Genomic DNA, 21,838 nt, shown 5'->3' on the forward strand with positions numbered 1-21,838 from the left:
CCCGTAATAATGAGGTGGTAAAAAAACAAAACTCGGGTAAGAGAGAGACAGAGAGAGAATCTTGTTTACGGCAAAGGCAGCAACGCGATGTGAGTGAGTGAGTAGTTTTTCTTTGATTTTCCTCTCCTCTTATTCTCTCTCTCTCTCTCTCTCTCATCTTCGAGCTCCGATGGCGAGCCTGTGGCGCGCGGCGACCGGCATGACGGAGAATCCGCCGGACTATGACGGCGTGGAGTTCTGGTCGAACCCGGAGCGCACCGGATGGCTGACGAAGCAGGGCGAGTACATCAAGACGTGGCGGCGCCGCTGGTTCGTCCTGAAGCAGGGGAAGCTCTTCTGGTTCAAGGACGCCGCCATCACGCGCGCCTCCCGCCCCCGCGGCGTCGTCCCCGTCGCCTCCTGCCTCACCGTCAAGGGCGCCGAAGACGTCCTCAACAAGCCGAACGCCTTCGAGCTCTCCACGCGCTCCGACACCATGTACTTCATCGCCGATTCCGAGAAGGAGAAGGAGGACTGGATCAACTCCATTGGACGCTCCATCGTCCAGCACTCCAGATCCGTCACCGATTCCGAGATCGTCGATTACGATAACAATAACAATAACAACAACAAGCGCTGACCACGCGCTCTTCATCCACGCGCCTCTTTCGGTCAATTCTCCTTTCTCTTTTCCTTTTTTCTGTTTCTCTGTGATTGTGTATATTATTTCTATTGCTATATCAATCGCCGATCGCGCTCGTTCTCGCGAGGAACTCTGTTTATGTACCTGAACTGCTCTCAAACTGTAATGTTTTAGGGTTTTGTGGACTCTGTTTTGGAGCGAACATCGAACCTCTTTTCGAATATATTGCTTTTCAATTTCAACGATATTAGGCTATAATACAGAAATGTACCTCAGACTCGGAGGTTTTCGACGGTGTAAGCTTATTTGGAAATGATTGATTATAGATTTGAGCTTGTCCTCCGGTTAGAAACTAAATTCACTCCTTGACATCAAATTCGACTAATGTCGTTGTTTTCTTGAGATTGAGATCGTCTAGGGTTTGGGCATGTATATATCAATGAAATTGAAAGGTGAACTGTGTAATTTGAGTTTCAATTGTTAGATTATTCATGAGCAGATCGCGTTGCAGAGCGGTTACTTTGAACTCCTTATTCTTTTCTCTCGCTACTCTTAAATCGTATTCCTCGAGAATGGAGAAAAAGATACTCTCCATTTCTTCCGTTAAAAGTCTATGATCTCCATTTTGTTTATTTTCCCAAAATCTTAGTAATGGAAGAATGGTGAGATTGTTGAAGTGGAGGTCGACAGAAACTAGTTACATCACAGTGTAGGAATTGAAATGGTGCAGAAAACAACAGGGCAAGACTTGTCCAATTGAGAATCTCTGGGTGAACGCAACTAATTTCTCTTAATTGTTCTAACATTGCATTACATACTACATGTTTTCTCGAGTCCAATTAGGAATGAATTAAAAAACTATAGGCTCGAAAACTTCACCGTTGTGATCAACTGTTAAACAAAGGATGTTGAGAAGATTCCAGGGCTTAATCTTTTCCAGGGGTTTGCGTTCATCAGCCACCAAAAACTATATAGGATTTCATGGGAACTTAGAGCCCAATGGCAGAAGAAATATTGCCGTATAATTTGTTTTCTTGTAGTGCGAATCGTATTTCTTGTTAGTGTTTTAAGCTTTGCAATTGAATCTGGAATGGTTGCCTCTAGGTGACTTATCTATCATAATATAGTTCGACTGATTAGTTGTCCAATTCCTTCAGGTATCATTCCAGAAATTTGATTATTTCCCATACTAGGCCTGAGATGGGTAGAAAAAAATTGTCAATAAGATCTGGCAATACGCCACAAAATTTTATTGCCCTCCAATATTAGTACTCGCAAGTTGCCATCCAAATCTTTAGCTCTTTTCACTTCCAAAATTATTTCAAGTTTATAACCAATGACAAACCTCTGAACTCTAAGGTCTGTTTAAGCTGCCCAAAATAGGAAGAATTGGCCCATCATGGTTTTTTTTTTTTAACTAATCGTATTTGACCACCCGGATTTATCTAAAAAAAAAGATAATAATTATTCTTCGAAAGCATTAGTAAGGCATTTTTGTCTTTAGACACGTTTGAGTTTATATTTTCGAGAACTAATTTTGAGTTGCTAACAATTTTGTTAAGGACCAAAGTAATACTCAATTTACCCTTTTAGAACTAATTATTGAGTAAAAAGAGAAATAATTACTTCTATAATTCATCCAAAATCCTTTGTGACTTGAGCATCGAGGTTTTTGCAAGTATCACCACCTTCATCCATCACATTTGTCATGCTCAATCTCCATCAGGGAGTAGTTCTTGAGATAAACCATCTTCATTTTAGTGTGCGCTTTTCATTCGGATTGCATTGGATCAGAAACAAATAATATGTAGCTCTTCCAAAACTTGGAGTAGAACATCTACAAATAATTCTTACATCACTCACTGATTCACGACTGTAAAATTTTAGTTTCAAGTGTTCACGCTTGTTCTATTGATTATTTCCAAAGGAATGTAACAAAGAAAGCAAATTTCCGGTGTTTAAATATTATTTAGTGAACCAAATCTCTTGACCATGTAATTATAAGATCTATCCTAAATTCAAAGGTCAACCGGATGCTCTTAAATTTGATTCTAGTTTGTGTTAAAGCAATATTTAATTAGTAAAAATTATATTTTATGAGTATAGGTTAATCTTTGATTATCAATTTTGAGATATTATATGAATTATGTTCATAAAAAAAATTATTTAATGATTTTTTATTTTCAAAATTGAGTTGAGTTAAAATATACCTAAAGATGAATAATAACTTTACAAAATTGCAATGAATATTATAAAACTGTTGGACGATATTTATATAGCGACTGTGTATTTTAATAGAATTTTAGTTTGTGATTTAAGTTTAGCTCACATTGAGCTATTTTTGAGGGACTTTGATCCTCAGAAGCCCCATCTATAGTCTCTCAATATCTATGTAACCTTCCTTCATTTGTTTATTTTCTCCGTTTTTTCCCTATTTTTTTTTTCAGCTTCAGAGACAAAATGATAGAGAATTCATTTTGATTTTTAAGTACTTGTTCGTGTTGTTTTACGTGAAATTCCACCATCTTCTCTTCAAATTAAGAACTTTTTATTTGAGAATAATTCTTGCAAAAGTCATGTTTATGCACAACCAATTATATAATTATGGTTTAAATATGTTTTTAATCTCTACAAAATTAATAATTTTTATTTCGATCCTTTTAAATTTTTCTTTATCTTTTATCCTTCTAAAATTTAAAAATATTATTTTTGATCCTTGTAAAATAATTAAATTTTAATTTTGATATCTAAAATCTAACTTAATTATTTTTAATTCCTAATGATTATTTTAAGATAGATAAATAATATTTATTTTAAAAATTTATAATTTTTTTTAAAAAATTATATATTGTTATGATATCAATAATGATTATAGATATTGTTACATAATTTTTTAATAAATAAAAAATAGTTAAAAATGATTACATAAAAATAGAGATTAAAAATAATAATTTTAATTTTATAAAGATGAAAAGAAAAAATAATAATAATAAGAACTAAAATTAAAACTAACTAATTTTTTTAAGAATTAAATATATATTTAAACTTATAATTATTATATAAATTATACATGTAAAATAAAGATTTAATTATATTTTTAATCTTTCGAATATCATACTGTGTATCACATCTAATTGCAAAGAGACAACCCCCACCCCACCGTTTTTCATTTATGATGAACTCTGATATCATCTCTCACTCTTTATTTTAATATAATATATTTAACGATTAACATGGCTGGCATGGCAACGGGTAGTTGCAGGTAATGCCACTTCTCTCATCTGGTACGAGTATTTATTTAACAAATATTATGAATTATATATATATACACGAATATCTATATTGTAGATATTTATTAAAATATAAAATGTGTGTTAGCGACAAATACCTTACTGTTATTACGTGCACCTTCTGAACTCAAATCAAAGCAACGACAGTGACCGGAAATCAGTGACGGTGGTGGAGATGGAGAGCTTGATTTCGTGGGAAGAAGAAGCTACCTCACATTTGTTAATTTACACGTTGTTAGATACAAATAAGTTTTATATGGATAAAATAAAATAATTTATAAAATATATTTATACTTCAATGATAAAATATTTTTTTATGAGAAAAAATTAAAATAATGCAGACTGTTATTTAAAAATACGATTAAATGAAAAAAAAAAATTTGGTTATGTCTAAAGCTGAGTTATCTAACTACTTATGATTAATATTTTCTAGAATAAGACACTGTAGAGAAGGTGGAAAAACATAGAAAACTACTTATGATTAATATTTTCTTTTTGCCCAAAAGGTCTTTTTTCTTCCCACCCTTTTTCTTTATTCCTCATGCATTATGCATATGATAATATTATTTTCTCATCACTTTCACTCAAGAGATACGTTCATGTGGTTACTACTAGTCAACAAAGACCACTATTCACTAAGTAGGCTAAGTAGAATCGAAGCAGTTCAAGTGATGGATGCAAGAGTTATTCACCTTACAGGCAAACCCCTTAATTTGTTAACACAAAAATGTTAACAAATTAAGGTAGCTTCCGTTTGATTGCTTGCAACTCCACTATCACATCTTTTATGTCCATTCGCTGATTGGGCAATTCTGCGGCACATGCAACTCCAATCCTAGCAAAGGACACCAAACACTCCCCAATGGTTCTTTCCATGACCCTTGTTCCCTCTTCAGCACTGGACACAAGCAAACGTGAATCTACTATCTCTATAATTCTATCTGGAATTGCATTCTCACAGAATTTGTGTAGGCTTAGACCCTCACCAAACATGTTATCCGTTGGTTTCTTTCCGGTCAGCATCTCCAACACAAGAATTCCGTAGCTGTAGATATCTCCTTTTGCTGATACATGCACACCCGCTCCATACTCTGTTCCAACAAACAACAATTTTGACAAAAATGAATGACATGTTGATTGTAAAAATCTAGTACGTAATCATCTAATCATAAACTGTATTATTAAGTAAGATTGTTATTTTTTATAAAAATTACTTAAAAGTCATATTTGAATGGGCGGTTGTTAAGATCAATGTTTAAAGTGTTAAAAGCTACAGACATTGACTTTGTACAATTTGGGAGTAGTCAATAATGAAATACGGCAACAATGATCCTATCTAATCTAAATGACAATGATTTATCTCTAATAAAACACGAACTCAACAATATAACTTATGCTGTTGTCACATGGTACTTTAAAAACATTTTAAAGGATAGAAAGCCATTTACCTGGGGGAACATATCCAATGGTTCCTCTAATTGCAGACGAACTAACCCGATCTCTGCTAGAATGTCCCGTAACCACATTAAGGAGCCTTGCTAACCCAAAATCTCCCAAGTGGGCAACATTGTCATTATCAAGAAGAACGTTGCTTGGCTTAATATCACAGTGAACTACAGGTTCCTCAGAACCATTATGAAGATAATCCAATGCATTAGCAACATCAAGAGCAATATTTATCCTATGTTGAGGGTTAAGATCGAAAATTCTAGACCCAAGCTCTTCGTTGTTGTGCAGCAAACTTTCTAGACTCCCATTAGGCATCAACTCAAAAACTATGGCCTTGAAGTCATTCCCATTATAGTCGATACTTGAACAACAAGTCACGATGTTGAGAAGATTCCTGTGCTTGATCTTTCCCAGAGCCTTGCATTCAGCTGTGAAACTCTTTGACGCCCCACCCTTTTCAAGATTCAACACCTTTACGGCAATAGGTCTTGCAAAATGGAGAAGAGATCCTCCATATACAGAACCAAAGCTTCCGGTCCCTACCAAATTGGATGAAGAAAATCCATTGGTTGCTTCATGCAGCTCTCCATAAGAAACCTTCACGTACCTATTCTCTAGAGACCCTGAAGAAGATAATGTTTTTGACTTTTTCCTAAAGAAATAGATGCTCATAAATATAATGAAAGTGACGAAACCCCCTCCAACTCCAATTACAATGATGATGATGAGTTTCTTTCTAAAAGACCCCTTGAGTTTCTTTGAGGGAAACTTAGAGCATGCTGGGAGCTTCAATTGAGGTATCCCACCACACAGATCCTTATTTCCAATGAGTGATATTGCTGTGACGTTACTAAAGACACCTCCTATAGGAATCTCACCGTAGAGATGGTTAAAAGACAGGTCCAAAGTATTCAGATAACTCAGATTTTGAAGTTCCCCCGGGATTGTGCTTGAGAAGTTGTTGTTAGAGAGGTCTAGGATTTCGAGGGACCTTAAAGAGCCCAAGAAAGAAGGTATGCTTCCATTGAAAAAGTTTCTCTCCAGCACGAGCTCTGTTAACGCAGAACAAGTGCCGAGTTGAAGGGGAATTTCACCTGATAACTTGTTTTCGTATAGATATAATATGGATAGGTGCTTCAAGTTTCCAAACTCCAAAGGAATGGAGCCAGTGAAAGAGTTGTTGGATAAGTCAAGATTTATCAAACCTTCTTGATTGCCAAATGTTCGATTAGGGATATCACCACTCAAGTTGTTGTCAGAAACACCAAATGACTGCATGCGGGTGCAGTATTTGAGGCTTAATGGAATGCTTCCTTCCAATTTATTGGTGTGTAGATAAAGTTCAGACAACATAGTAAGATTGCCGATGGCATTAGGAATACTACCAGACAAATTGTTTTTTTGCACAGCGAATCTTACTAGATGTTTAAGCTTTCCTATTGAATCTGGAATAATTCCCTCAAGGTAATTATCTATCATAATGAAGTTAGTTAAACTGTACAGCTGTCCAATTCCTCTAGGTATCATTCCAGATATTTGATTTATCCCCATACTAAGCCAAGTGAGATGGGTAGATAAATTGCCAATAAGATCTGGCAACATGCTGTTAGGTCCAGAGTAGGCTTAATAGTTACTCACAGCTAAAATAAGAGATGAGTAAAAAAGAGACAAGGGAGAAAATAACCACAGTAAAAATATTATTTACTGAAAGGGAGGAAATTACAACACTTCTCTCTCTATAACTTACTCCTTTGAATTAGGAGACTACTACTACCGAGAACAGATCTCAAGGTGTATAAGAGAGGAAGAGAGAAGAGAAGAAGATTTGGGATGAAAATTATGGTTTTCAGCTTCCCTATTTATAGGAAAGTCCCAATGGCATTTTCGTAATTTCTCCTAAACTTTTAATATTATTTTATTATTATGTGGGACCCGCTTTTGATTTAAAAATCAAAAATCACCGAAAGTGTTTTCGGTGCTGGCCGCCACAGCTGTCTAACATTTCTCCCACTTGAAGATTATGATTAAGTTAATCATATCTTCACACCATTTCTTCTTTATTGATACTTCATGTTGCTTATGTTTCCAATAGGCCAAATAAGGATCGACATCATGTAAACTTGTCAGTGTTGACAGGCTTTGTCATTACGTCTGCTATGTTGTCTTTTGTATGGATCTTCTGCATATCCACTTTTCCTTCTTCTACTACTTCACGAACAAAGTGATATTGAATTCCTATGTGCTTTGTCCTGGAATGAAAGGCTGGATTCCTTGCAATGTGCAAGGCACTCTGACTGTCACAATACACAGTAATTTTCTCCTGCTTGTGCCCGAGTTCTTCCAGTAACCTTTGAATCCAGATTGCTTCCTTGCATGCTTGCGTAGCTGCCATGTATTCAGCTTCTGTAGTAGATAGAGCTACAACAGTCTGTAACTTAGACAACCAGCTCACTGCTCCTCCAGCAAGTGTAAACACATAACCAGTAGTAGATTTTCTTTTATCCAGATCTCCTGCAAAATCTGAATCAACATAGCCTTTGACAAAAAACTCCGATCCTTCAAAACATAATGCAACATCTGAGGTTCCTTTGATATATCTAAGGATCCTCTTTACAATACTCCAATGCTCTCTACCAGGATCTGCCATAAACCTACTGACCGCTCCCACTGCTTGTGCAATGTCTGGTCTCGTACAAATCATGGCATACATAAGGCTTCCCACCGCTGATGCATACGGCACTCGAGACATTTCCATCCTCTCTGCTTCATTGCTAGGACTCATACTTGAGGATAATTTGTAATTGACAGGAAGTGGGGTAGAAATTGGCTTACAGTCTTGCATGTTGAAGCGCCGCAAGACTTTCAATAAATAATTCCTCTGAGAAAGCCAAATCTTCCTATCCTTTTTATCTCGGTGAATTTGCATCCCTAAAATCTTGTTTGCTGGTCCCAAGTCCTTCATATCAAACTCCCTAGCCAATTGTGCCTTTAATTCTTGGATCTGATCTTTGTTGGGGCCTACCACCAACATGTCATCCACATACAACAGCAAGATGATGAAATCATTGTCATCAAACCTATTGTAGTACGTACAATGGTCTGAACTCAGTCTGTTGTAACCAAGGCTAATTATGAAGGAATCAAATCTCTTGTACCAGCATCTTGGCGCCTGTTTTAAACCGTACAGAGATTTGGTCAACCTACAAACCAAGTTTTCTTTTCCTTGTTCTTTAAAGCCTTCTGGTTGGAGCATATATATTTCTTCTTGGAGTTCCCCATGAAGAAAAGCAGTCTTTACATCAAGTTGCTCAAGATGTAAATTAAATGCAGCACACATAGCCAGAACAACTCTGATTGTGGTTAATCGGACAACTGGCGAGAATATCTCGTTAAAATCAATGCCCGCTTTCTGAGCATATCCCTTAACCACCAATCTTGCACGATATCTCTCCACTTGATCATTGCCATCACGTTTGATCTTATAGACCCATTTGCAACCAATGGCTTTTCGACCTTTTGGAAGATCAACAAGTTCCCATGTTTTATTTCTATGTAAGGCCTCTATTTCTTCATGCATTGCTGCCATCCACTGAGAAACATCAGAACTCCTCAACGCCTCTTGAAAGGTTGATGGTTCTCCTTCTTCAGTTAAGAGACAGTACGCATCATGACTTGCCATAACATAGTCTGAATGCCAAGATGGTCTCCTTCTCTCACGTCTTATTTGTTGAACTTCTTCATCATTGGCTTCATCTGGTTCTTGTTCCTCATGCTCTTGTTCTGCTTCAGAGGTGTCATCCTTTTTAGACTTTCCTCCTATCTCCACTATACTGGTGTCTTTGATAGTGCTGTCATTCTCCTGCTCCTTTTGCAGTTCAGTTTCTGCAAAGACTACATCCCTGCTAACAACAACCTTGCGGGCAGTGGGATCCCACAAGCGATACCCCTTAACATTGTCAGCATAACCCAAGAATATACATTTCCTGGATCTTGGGTCCAGCTTTGTTCTTTCTTGGGAGTTGTACATCACGTACACAGGACAACCAAATACATGTAATGAAGAATAATTTGATGGTTTTCCATTCCACATCTCCATTGGTGTCTTCAAACCAATTGCTGTTGATGGTGAGCGATTGATCAAATAACAAGCAGTTTTGACTGCTTCTGCCCAGAAAGACTTGGCTAATCCTGCAGTTCTCAACATAGCTCTTGTCCTTTCTAGAAGAGTTCGATTCATCCGCTCTGCTACCCCATTCTGCTGAGGTGTATGAGCAACTGTAAATTGCCTCTTGATACCCTCTTGCTTGCAGAATGCCAGAAAATCACCATCTATATATTCTCCTCCATTGTCTGTCCTTAAGCACTTAATCCTTTTTCCAGTATCAAGTTCTACTTGTGCTTTAAATTCCTTGAATACTGGGAACACATCTGACTTCTTCTTGATTGGGTACACCCACAATCTCCGGGAATAATCATCAATAAATGATACAAAATATTTTGCTCCTCCCATGGAAATTTCTGGTGATTCCCAGACATCAGAATGGATCAAGTCAAGTATGTGTTTGCTCCTTGTAGTTACTTTGGCAAATTGTAATCTATGTTGCTTGCTTGTCACACAGTGCTCACAAAATGGTAAGGTTACCATTTTAAGCCCTGACAAGAGATTACGTTCCGCAAGAATTTTCAGGCCTCGCTCTGACATATGTCCTAGTCTACGATGCCACATCATCGTTGCCTCTTCTTGACTTATTGCTGCAACTGATGCATCTGCTTCTTGCAACGTTTCTCCCAAAAGCAAGTATAGATTTGATGTGATCTTCTCAGCTTTCATCACCACCAAATTGCCTTTAACTACCTTCAAGACTCCACCTTCAACGTGGATCTTGCACTTGAGATCATCTAGTTGCCCAATGGACAATAGATTCTTTTTCAAGCCCTTCACATGTCGTACCCCTTGAATTGTACGAATAGTACCATCATACATTTTTAATTTGATAGTACCAACTCCAGCAATTTCCAAAGCATGATCATTTCCCATAAATACGGATCCTCCTGAAATTGGTTCATAAGTACAAAACCAATCTCTATTTGGAGTCATGTGCCAGGTTGCACCTGAATCCAATATCCAACATTCATGGAGTTGTTTTTCGCCTCTAGAACTTATTGCTTCACTGTACAATATTTCTCCATCTTCTTGGGTACTAGCAACACAACCTTGAGAGGTTGACGCTTCAAAATTCTTCCCTCCTCCACTCTTCTTGTGCCAACAATCTTTCTTCATGTGCCCTCTCATGCCACAATTATAGCATTTGAGGTTCTTCCTTCCTCGAGATTTTGATCTACCATGATTTTGACTCCCACTGGAGCCACGTTCCATTGATCTTCCTCTCATCATCGTCAAAGCTTCTGCTTGCTTTGAACTTTCCAGTCTGTCTTCCTTATTCTTTCGCCTGGACTCTTCTTCAAGAATAGCTCCGGCAACATCCTCAAAGGATAGACGACCAACAACATTATTGTTTGTTATGTTGATGATGAGTTGATCATATGAATCTGGTAAACTCTGAAGTAGAAGCTCCGCACGTTCATTTTCCACTATGTTGAAATCAGCTGTTGAAAGCTGAGCAAATAGCGTATTCAGATTGTTGATGTGGTCCGTCACTGCTGTGGACTCACTCATTCGAAGAGTGTAGAGTTTCCTCTTTAAGAATATTCTGGTGTGAAGTGACTTGACCTCGTATAATTTTACGAGCGTGTCCCAAATCTCCTTTGCAGTTGTCTTCTCTGCTATGCTCGACAAAACTGAATCAGCCATTGCTAAGTGCAAATTGGCAACAGCATTGTCATCCATTTCTCTCCACTTTTCATCAGTAATATCTGATGGCCTGCCTTCAATTGCTTTAAGACAGTTGTCTTTTCTCAAAATTGCTCTTATCTTCAATTTCCACAGGGAAAAATTGTTCCCGTTGAACTTCTCTATCTCAAACTTTGCTGCCATAATTTCTTCTATTAAACCGACTTAAGTAACTTCCACTAGAATAGTACCGCCTACTGGAACAATGATAAAATCCAGTAACAAGAATAATTCTTTTCTGATGTGACTGATCAGACAATACTGCAGCCACAGAGCATACTAAGAATTTTCTCCGGCACTATACCAATGTACACTACAGCGGAATAATAAACAACCTAGTGGCTCTGATACCACTTGTTAGGTCCAGAGTAGGCTTAATAGTTACTCACAGCTAAAATAAGAGATGAGTAAAAAAGAGACAAGGGAGAAAATAACCACAGTAAAAATATTATTTATTGAAAGGGAGGAAATTACAACACTTCTCTCTCTATAACTTACTCCTTTGAATTAGGAGACTACTACTACCGAGAACAGATCTCAAGGTGTATAAGAGAGGAAGAGAGAAGAGAAGAAGATTTGGGATGAAAATTATGGTTTTCAGCTTCCCTATTTATAGGAAAGTCCCAATGGCATTTTCGTAATTTCTCCTAAACTTTTAATATTATTTTATTATTATGTGGGACCCGCTTTTGATTTAAAAATCAAAAATCACCGAAAGTGTTTTCGGTGCTGGCCGCCACAGCTGTCTAACACATGCCACCAAATTCATTGCCCTCCAAAATAAGTATGTGCAATTCAGTACAATTGGTTAATGAGGAAAGGAAGTCCAAATCTTGAGCTCTCCCACTTCCAAAACTATTATATCCAATGTTAAACCTGTTAAGTTTGTTTAAGCTTCCCAAAGTGGGAGGAATTGGTCCGCTAAAACTATTTCCGGAGATATCAAATGCTTTCAATCCGCTGATGTTGGATATTGAAGACGGGAAAGTCCCGTTGAAGTGGTTCTCTCCAACCAAGAATGCTCGAAGATTTGGAAAAGAGAGTTGCATATTTGATGGAAGAATACCAGATAACTGGTTTTCCGCGAGAACAAAAATTTGAATATTGGAAAGGTTATAAAGAGAATCAGGGACTACTCCTGACAAACTATTTGAACCAAGATTCAACTCTTTCAAATTTGACAAATGCCCCAAAACACGAGGTATACTTCCTTCCAAATGATTTCTAGCAAGTGTAATATTTTGGAGGGATGAAAGATTCCCCAAGGAAGGTGGGATAGCACCAACTAGATCATTAGCACCAAGAAGCAACTTAGTAAGTTGTGTCATGGATCCAATTCCAAACCATGATGGGACTTTTCCAGTGAGTTTATTGTACAACAAGTTAATTACCTCAAGATTAGAGCAGTTATTAAGATTAATGGGAATCTCACCATGGAGATTGTTGTGGCTCAAGTCAAGAAGCTGCAACCTCTTCAGTCGACCAACTTGTGTAGGAATTTCACCATGCAAATTCATGTTGGAAAGAATTAGCATTCTGAGGAAGGTTAGTTTTGCCAAGGATGGTCCAAGAGTACCACCCCAGTTTTGATTTTCCAAGTGCAAGACAGAAACTCTCATGTGGCGTTGACTGCATGTGACACCTTGCCACTCACAGAAATGCAAAGACTGGTTCCATGAAGGAAGAGCATCAGGCACGCCATTGGTAAGATTTTGCTTCAAAGCAAGTAAAGCCAGCTTATCACTCTCTGAACTCAAAGCAAGACCAACTGTACATGGCGTCATGTACACCATTGTTTGAGAAACAACAATGAGAAGAAACATGATTACAGCTAGAGCCATTATTTTGTATAAAGGAGGATATGGGATGGAATATATTATGAGTTATGACAATTTTCTTTTATAGACATCTTTTTACCAGCATCCTTAAAATCATTTAAGTTTTTCTCCACTAATTCAAATCAGTCATTATATAACTTTCATAATTGCATGTGTTGACTAATTTTTTCTCCACTAGACACTGACAGTCTATTTTCGGAGAAAGATACTAATTGTGCCAATTTTATTTGATTTTTGAAAAGGAAAATATCAAACTATTTATGAAGTAAATTAAATTATGGTTCTTAAAAAGTCATGTAAGCAAATTCGAGACTGTTATGTTCATTGATAAATAACTAGATTGTCTTTTTTTTTCTTTCTTTTTCCTCTCGTGAAATATACTCATAAGTTTCAATACATTGTTGATGTTTAGGAACAGTTTCTTTTAATAGAAATAACTTTTTATTACAAACTCTCTTAGAAGATATAAAAACTATTTTTTGTGCATGTTTATGTTAAGGGGGTTGCTACTGTACCCATGATAAATGAGGTGACACATCATTAACAGTATCGGTACCCTTCTTTTATATAGGGTACCTTAGAAATTCTCTTATTGCTACTGTACCCATGATAAATGAGGGATTTTGGTACTGTAGCTGATGTGTATCTGATGTGTATGTACACATCATTTAAATGTCATGTCAGCCTTTTAAATAAAAATTATTTTATATTTAAATTTTTACATTATTTATTTTTAAGTTTTTATTAATATTTTTATAATTATACGATATCCTCTCCCCTCCGTCTCCCACCTCTCCCTCGCCCCTTCATATTCGCCTTTGTTCCGGGATCCTCCAGATCTCTTCCTTTCATGTTAATCCCCGAATGTGAGTAGTTTCGCTGGTGATTCTGATTCTGATTCTGATTGGCTCGGCATAACATCATTCGCTTACTCGTTGATTTTTAAGTTTTTATTAATATTTTTATAATTATACGATCTCCTCTCCCCTCCGTCTCCCACCTCTCCTCGCCCCTTCATATTCGCCTTTGTTCCAGGATCCTCCAGATCCCTTCCTTTCATGTTAATCCCCGAATGTGAGTAGTTTCGCTGGTGATTTTGATTTTGATTCTGATTGGCTCAGCATAACATCATTCGCTTACTCGTTGGCCACCTCGCTTTCGAAACCGTCGAAGAACACAGCAAGTACGCCATCGTCAGCATGAAACCCAACTCCATCCACGCCCTCGTCATCGCCAGCAAAAAGGAAGATCCATTTCACCCACTCGATAAACAACCACCCATCCCTCACCCCCTCGGTGAAAGACCCCGCAATCTCCACAGAGTTATCATTAGCACAGTCGCAATGCACGCCGCCACCAAACACGGAAACGAAACAAATCCCAATCAGAATCAGAATCAGAATCACCAGCGAAACTACTCACATTCGGGGATTAACATGAAAGGAAGGGATCTGGAGGATCTGGAACAAAGGCGAACATGAAGGAAATGGCAGCGATGAACAAAGGTGAACGTGAACTTCATATTAACCATTTATATGACATAAATGTAAATTTTAAATAATTAAAAAATTATAAATAACTTGGATTTACACGTAGGTGACACATCATCAACAGTATCGGTACCCTTCTTTTATACAAGGTACCGTAGAAATTCTCTTATGTTAATTTATTTTAGATTTTATATTTTTAAACAACGTAAAAACAAATTACTAAAAAATAAACACCAAAAGATGAGTTAAATCTTTTCTTTCTTATTTAAAAGTTTCCGACGAATATTATGAAGTGGGATGAAATTTAAGGCACTGTTCGTACATTTTTTAAAACAATTATAATTTGATTTTTAGATATGGGCTGTGCAATATAAAGTGTTCAACGAAATTATTATCTAACAGTGTAACTAGTTTTTCTACTTCGTGTTGTAAAGCAATTGGCTGCAAGTGGTTTAAAAAAAATATGTGAAACTTATAATGTAACCATTGACAAATTTAAATCAAGACTTGTTATTGAAAGTCTTACATAATGACAACGCATAAAATTCTTTGATACTTTTTTTCTTGTTAATACATGTATTAAGATTGATGATGGTTATTATGACTTTTTAATATTGTGGAAGAGTACAAACTAATTACTAAAATAACATTATATTGAAATATATTAAACTTTTGAAATTATTTATATTATAACTTATAACAATATTAGTGACACATATTTTCTTTTAGTCATGCAATATCATTCAATGGATCACTAAAATTATTTGAGTCAATAATGACAAAATAGTATTATTATCGATTATAATAATTTATAATTGATTTAAAAAAATAACATTTTTATCACTATAAGTTATAAAATTCCATTTTTTTTATCGTTATAGTGATATTTTTTTAAGTCACTAGTGTAGACACCCAATTTCGTCCGGAGACATGCAAACAACAAGATAGGACTTTAGAAGGCCCAAAAGTCTAAATAAGCTAATTTTATAAGACTGGAACGGGTGTTCTAAAATCGGAACGGGCCGTTCCAAGTTCTTAAAAAGGCCAGTAACCCTAATCTGGAACGGGCTATTCCGAAATTGGAACGGCCCGTTCCAATCTTATAAAAAGTGGGTTAAAACCTTTCTTGGAACGGGCCGTTCTCAAACTGGAACGGGCCGTTCCAGGTTATCAGAATGGCCTACATGCTCTTATTTGGAACAGGTCGTTCCAAACCTAAAAGGGTTACAAAAAAAACTTAACCGGAACGGGCCGTTCCTAAATTTGAACGGGCCGTTCCGAGATACTAAAGAGGCTAAGATGTGTAACCCAGAACGGGCCGTTCTCATTTCAGAACGGGTCATTCTGGTTCCCAGAACGGGCCGTTCTAATTTCAGAACAGGCCGTTCTAGTTACAAATTTTAGACGTAACGGCCATATCCAGAACGGGCCGTTCCGATTTTGGAACGGGCCGTTCTGGACCCTTTCTGAAGTCTATCAATAGACAGCTGGGGCTCATTTCTCAGGACTCCAAAATTTCGTCCAGACTCCCTAGAGCACGAAATTTCTCTCTTTTTCTCTCTCCCCCTCTCTTTTGTATTTCTTGAGATTTTGTGAGGCATTGTAGTGTGAAAGGTTGCCACAAAGCACCTAAAATCTTCCTGTTTTGAAGATTCAATAGAGCTCATTCAAGAGGTATTTCAGTCAATCTCTTTCTCCTTTTTTTATTTATTTCTTCTCTATAATAAATATTGTTATAATAAAAATAATCATGTAGACATTTTAGGGTTAATTGTATAATTTAAATTTCAAGCATGTAAATAATTATTAATAAAATGGGATTTAATATTTATATTATTATCATTTATAATGCTAACTTCATCATAAGGTACCAATTAAGGGCGTTAAAACCTTTTCTTTTTCCAATGTTTTTGAGTAAAACATTGGTGGCGACTCCATGAACTCATTTTTCAAAAATCATTAATTAAGGATTAGTCTGGTGCCCGGACATTCCTTAATTGATGAGACTTTTAAAAGGATGTCTAAATCATACGTCGCAAGATCGGAAAAAGACTTATTTTTTGACTTGTTTCAATTTTGATAGACTTATTATTTAGATTAATTCGTTCATTGGATTGAACAATATATGAAACGAGACTCGAGTTCACTCAATTTGTTAACTAAATATTTTAATCTTAATATTATATATATATAGTTAAATCATAAAATTAAAGAAAAATTAAAATATATTTCACTATATATAATTTTGAAAATAAATACTATAAATATAATATCATATTTTATATATATATATATATATATATATATATATATATATATATATATAAAATCAAGTTGAGTTGGGATTATTCAAATTATAATTCAAATTTGTAATTAAAATATATTTGAACCAATTTTCAAAATCAAAATTTGGTCAAATTAAACCAAACTTTCTCTACAAATTGTGTTACTTGTGTATATTTTTATTTAAAATGGATACATTAAAGTCAATATATTATCGAGGATTTGAGAGAGTTTAACATCTATTATTTGGATATCTATTTTCATATAATGTATGATAAAAATGTTATGCTCGATAAGATTTGTACTCTACTATATTTTTAAATAGTATTACACACTTTCTATGGCATATTGTATTTATAACATGGAAAACATTGTAGAAAAATATTATTATTGAATTGATGTTGTCCAATGGTCACTATTGTTACATAAAAATTAGTATATTTAAAATACAAGTCTTTGTATTGAGAATGTGAAGAAAAGATCTTAGAGTTAGATAAGAATAAAAGTTAAAAAAGTCAATTTCTTGTTCTACTAGTGGAATGAACAACTTTCCTTATAAAGTCAATTTCTTGTTCTACTAGTGGAATGAACAACTTTCCTTATTTTTGTAAGAAATAGTCTTTTTTTTTCTTATTTGTCAATTAGGTTTTTTTTTTGCCTATTTAATTTTGTTATTGCATATACGTTGTAAAAGGAGATATTTTGAGTTTGAACATTCTGTCTTTTGCTTTTAATAATGGGAATCATATCTTGTGATGTTCTCATTAGTAGTCTCATATTAATAAAATTATTTTTTTTAATCTTTTTCAAATATATATATATACATATATAATTGAGAGTTTGCAAGAAAATTGTATTAACTTTAAAATTTTAATTTTAATAATTTATTAGAAAACGATGGATTCAATTTTTTTAAGAATTTTTTTAAAATTATACAAATAAGTGATAGCATTATAATTGACATACTCAATTATATGAGAAATTTTTATTCTTAAACACATATTCTTAATTATAAAATGATATTAACAATTACAATTTTTTTTTAATAAAAAAAGTGCTAAAATTAAAATTAATAAATTCAAATTTAACATTAACTTACCAAGACGAACAAGATTAGAGATACAATCAAATGAAAAAAAAATGTCATAAGAACTTCATTAGAAAAATCTAACAAATGATTAAAAAAGTTAGAAAAAATTAAATATTAAATTTAGAATTTTAATCCAATTCATTATAAAATGGCTCATATACAAATTTGGGTTTGTTTTTTCTTTTTTTTAACCATATGATTTTTTTAATCCATTTTTGACTTGGGTCTTTATATTCATTGAGCATGTGCTTCCCATAACACTTGTTCCACGCCATTATTATCTTTATCCTTAAATATTATCGAGACACTTTTATATTTGTAAGTTATAATATAGACTGAATTACATCGATAACTCCTGTGTTTTTTTTTTATATTTTTTTAAGATTACATTAAATATCACTTTGTTATTTAAATTTATAGTGAGTTTCTTTAAAAGTTGAAAAGATGTTACACTCACATCTTTGTATTTTTTTAATATTGCACACAATATTTCTTCATTATTTAGATCTACAGTAATATCCCTTAAAAGTTGAAAAAATGCTACATAAAATCGAATTGGTTTTATGTTGTAGAGGTTACTGACAAACTAGTCAAGCTTTTGAGATCATTGATTCCAAAATTTTAGCCAACTTTCCTCAATTTAGAAATCCAAAAAGGTTAAGTTTTTTAGAAGTTGCATTTGTTTCAAAAGTTGTTGGTTTTAATGAAGAAGGTGAGAGACATTTTTGGAAGGAAAAAATCATTAAAAATTGTGTGCAAGTTTCATGTGTAACGACCTACCGTGGCCGTCACACTACGAAACAACACTACACACTACTAGAAAATATATACTAGAATAGTATAATAAAATATTTACAACACAAGTTTAATCAAACAACCAACAACAACTAGTTATATATAACTAGAGTATGCTACTATAAGGTAGCCTACAAAAAAATATCTATCTCTAGGCACCTCCTGTGGCCTCTAGTAGCTATCTCCCAGCCTATCACTGCCCTGCTCCCATGTAACGTATGATTATCGCAGTCCAAACCACATGGAAACATGCAAGGGTAAGCTAGAGACAATAAACAACTCATAAATATCAAATATGAAACACTATAGAATCATCTTCACATCCGACACAAAAGATAAACAACACATATATTATACATCTTTACATCATTTCAACTTGATTCCACATATCAACGTTGTATCAACACTTCAACGCAACTACTGTACAATCCATTGGAATAGTTATCATATTCATCATAACAACAACCAACACATGTGTTACACACCTCTCAACAACACATGTTTAAAACAACTTACAACATAGGTAATCTAGCGACACTAGCATCATCATCAACTTGTATAGAATTAAGCAACTTACAACATAACAACACTATCATCATCCTCAACAGGATCAACAATCACAGCTTAACAACACAACAACATAGATACAATTCTTATCAACAACAAATCAACTTATCAACAACTTATGCATCGTCGCGCATTTCAACTCGGAGATCTCCAACAACTGAGATTGAGCAATCTAGGTGGCATAAACCTTACCGAATCCGGCGTTTGACCTATCTCAACCAGGTCAGGTATAGGACATCGTTAGGAACTCTGAAGAGAACCAGGTATAGACAACAATAAGCGATTGCTCAGGTGTGCCACTTAGACTCGGAGGTCCAATACTACTGTCAGGACAGAAGGGTTTGGGTATGAGCTTATCACGGCCTTGACTAGCATCACTAATCCACATATGGAGTTAGCCCACCCACTATCCTCCAAGTACCACGCACCCTCCAGTACCTAGTCAAAGACTACATCTCTGATTAGATACCTTACTTAAATTGGTCATTCAACCATGACATGGATCGACTACTTCTATGCCGCCCACACAGTACTAAGGGATCCAACTTTAAAACAACTTCCAACTTATCACCTTAGTACTATGTATCTCAACATAGGACATATATCTTTACCATATGTCCCCAACTGTTCAACTTTACAACAATAGGCACTGTAATAACTTTACAACATTAAACATCTGGCTGCTTGTAATCGGTATAGCTCGGCCTGACCCCTATACCGTGATCGCTTTGTATACGTGTGCCTCGACCTTGCCCACACATGGGATCAACTAAGTCCTAGAAGAGAACAACACAACGTCCACTCCAAGGGACAACTTCCCAAGGAGGGTTTTTCAACAAATTGGGCTCTCAGAGCACAACAACTATCTCAATCCACACAATGGGATGAGCAACTTCGAAAACATCTTCCCTAGTCCTAGTGATCAACAACTCATCATCACAGCTTAATCAGCTTACAACTCAACAACACAACTCAACTCAACAACTTAAACAACATACAACTTTTCAACTCATCATCTCAATCAACTTTCAACTTAAACAACATGGTATATCAGCACAAAAACTCATCAATATTGTTTAACAACACATTTTAACAACACAACATCTCATTTCAACTTTAAACAGCACAATCAACTCAACAGCTTATTAGCTCAACTCATAATTCACAACTCATTCATCATAAAATAATATCTTTTCAACACATGGCACAACATACAACTTTATAGCAACATACAACTCTTCTCTAACAACTTAACAACATAGTCTACTAATAACATCTATATAAATCACACACATCTACACACTTCACATCATGCTTCTCACAACTCACAATATTATCATCATGCACTTCACAACTTCCAACTATATCATCTCATCATATTTCACAACATAAACATGTCCACACATAACATATAGCAACTTTATCAACTTAATTTCAACATGCTTCAACAATATCATAGATCCACACACAACTTGTAAACAACTTCACTATACTCAACATGCATCTCTTCATTTCACTTTCTACTCATCATACATCTCAATGTAATTATACAACTACATATGAGTTTCTAAACTCACATACAACCAAACAACATACAATCTAGCTTCCCTTACCTGAAGATTGGCTTAGAATAGCCAAGAATTGAGAAGAAGTGGAATTTCCTTTCCGAAGCTCAACCCGGGATTTCAATCCACCCAAAGCAAGCTTCCTAGTCCAGAGTCTTTCTCTCTAAAACATCTCTCTAAAAACCTCTCCTTCTCCTCAACTGCACAACCTCTATTTATAGAAGTCTGAAGTGGCCAGAACGGCCCGTTTCAAATCCGGAACGACCCGTTCTGGGCTCCTTCATCATGTGTAAAATTCACATGCAGAACGACCCGTTCTGAAATCGAAACGACCCGTTCTGGCAGGTCTAGAATGACCCGTTCTAAAATCGGAACGGTCCATTCTGGAGTTGAATTTAACTCACAATGACCATTTTGGAATGGCCCGTTCCAGTCTACTAACTACGTTACAACATGACATGAATATGTTAATAGAGTTGATGTTGTTTGTGGGTCAACAAACAGTGTAAAATCTTTTCAATTTTTAAGGAGACTCACCGTAGATCTAAATAACGAAAAGGTATTAAGTACAATCTTGAAAGAATACAACGGAAGTGAGTGTAATTTATCCTATAATATACACATACATGCATACATGGCATGCATGTAAGAATAGATGAGCTTGGATTTACTTATTTCAAAAGTAACTTTTGTTAAATTTATTTCACTCAATAATTCATAATTTATATTGAATTTCAACGATTCAGCCGTTAAATTAAATATTCTTAATGAATAAACTAGGTTTATAAATTTTTATAAAATTTAAAAATCATTTGGTATTTCATTAAATTAATTCAATTTAATGTATATTCATAAAAATATATAATATATTTATTTTAATATATAAAATAAGTATTATATAATTTTCAAATTTTACAAAAATATATAGACTTGATCTGTTTATTAAAATTTAAATTTTTAGACTTGATTTGTTGAATAACAACTTGTAATTTAAAAGG

General features: G+C 35.1%; 2 protein-coding genes across 2 annotated transcripts; one reads left to right on the top strand and one right to left on the bottom strand.

Moving 5' to 3' along the window:
- Nucleotides 1-44: 44 nt before the first annotated feature.
- On the top strand, nucleotides 45-867 carry LOC109813887 (Pleckstrin homology (PH) domain superfamily protein). The gene has a single exon (XM_020378168.3). It carries the CDS (start codon nucleotides 170-172, stop codon nucleotides 617-619), a length of 450 nt encoding a protein of 149 aa, XP_020233757.1. The 5' UTR covers nucleotides 45-169; the 3' UTR covers nucleotides 620-867.
- Nucleotides 868-4,157: 3,290 nt separating this feature from the next.
- Nucleotides 4,158-13,072, bottom strand: LOC109813865 (putative LRR receptor-like serine/threonine-protein kinase At3g47570). The gene is made up of 3 exons (XM_029274468.2): nucleotides 12,645-13,072; nucleotides 5,361-5,984; nucleotides 4,158-5,003 (listed from the first exon to the last, which is right to left on the bottom strand). The coding sequence occupies exons 1-3, from the start codon at nucleotides 13,051-13,053 to the stop codon at nucleotides 4,651-4,653; spliced, it is 1,386 nt and encodes a 461-aa protein (XP_029130301.1). The 5' UTR covers nucleotides 13,054-13,072; the 3' UTR covers nucleotides 4,158-4,650.
- Between the last annotated feature and the right edge of the window lie 8,766 nt (nucleotides 13,073-21,838).

This window comes from Cajanus cajan, chromosome 9 (genome assembly GCF_000230855.2).
Source record: "Cajanus cajan strain Asha chromosome 9, NIPB_CcT2T_4, whole genome shotgun sequence".
NCBI lineage: Eukaryota > Viridiplantae > Streptophyta > Magnoliopsida > Fabales > Fabaceae > Cajanus > Cajanus cajan.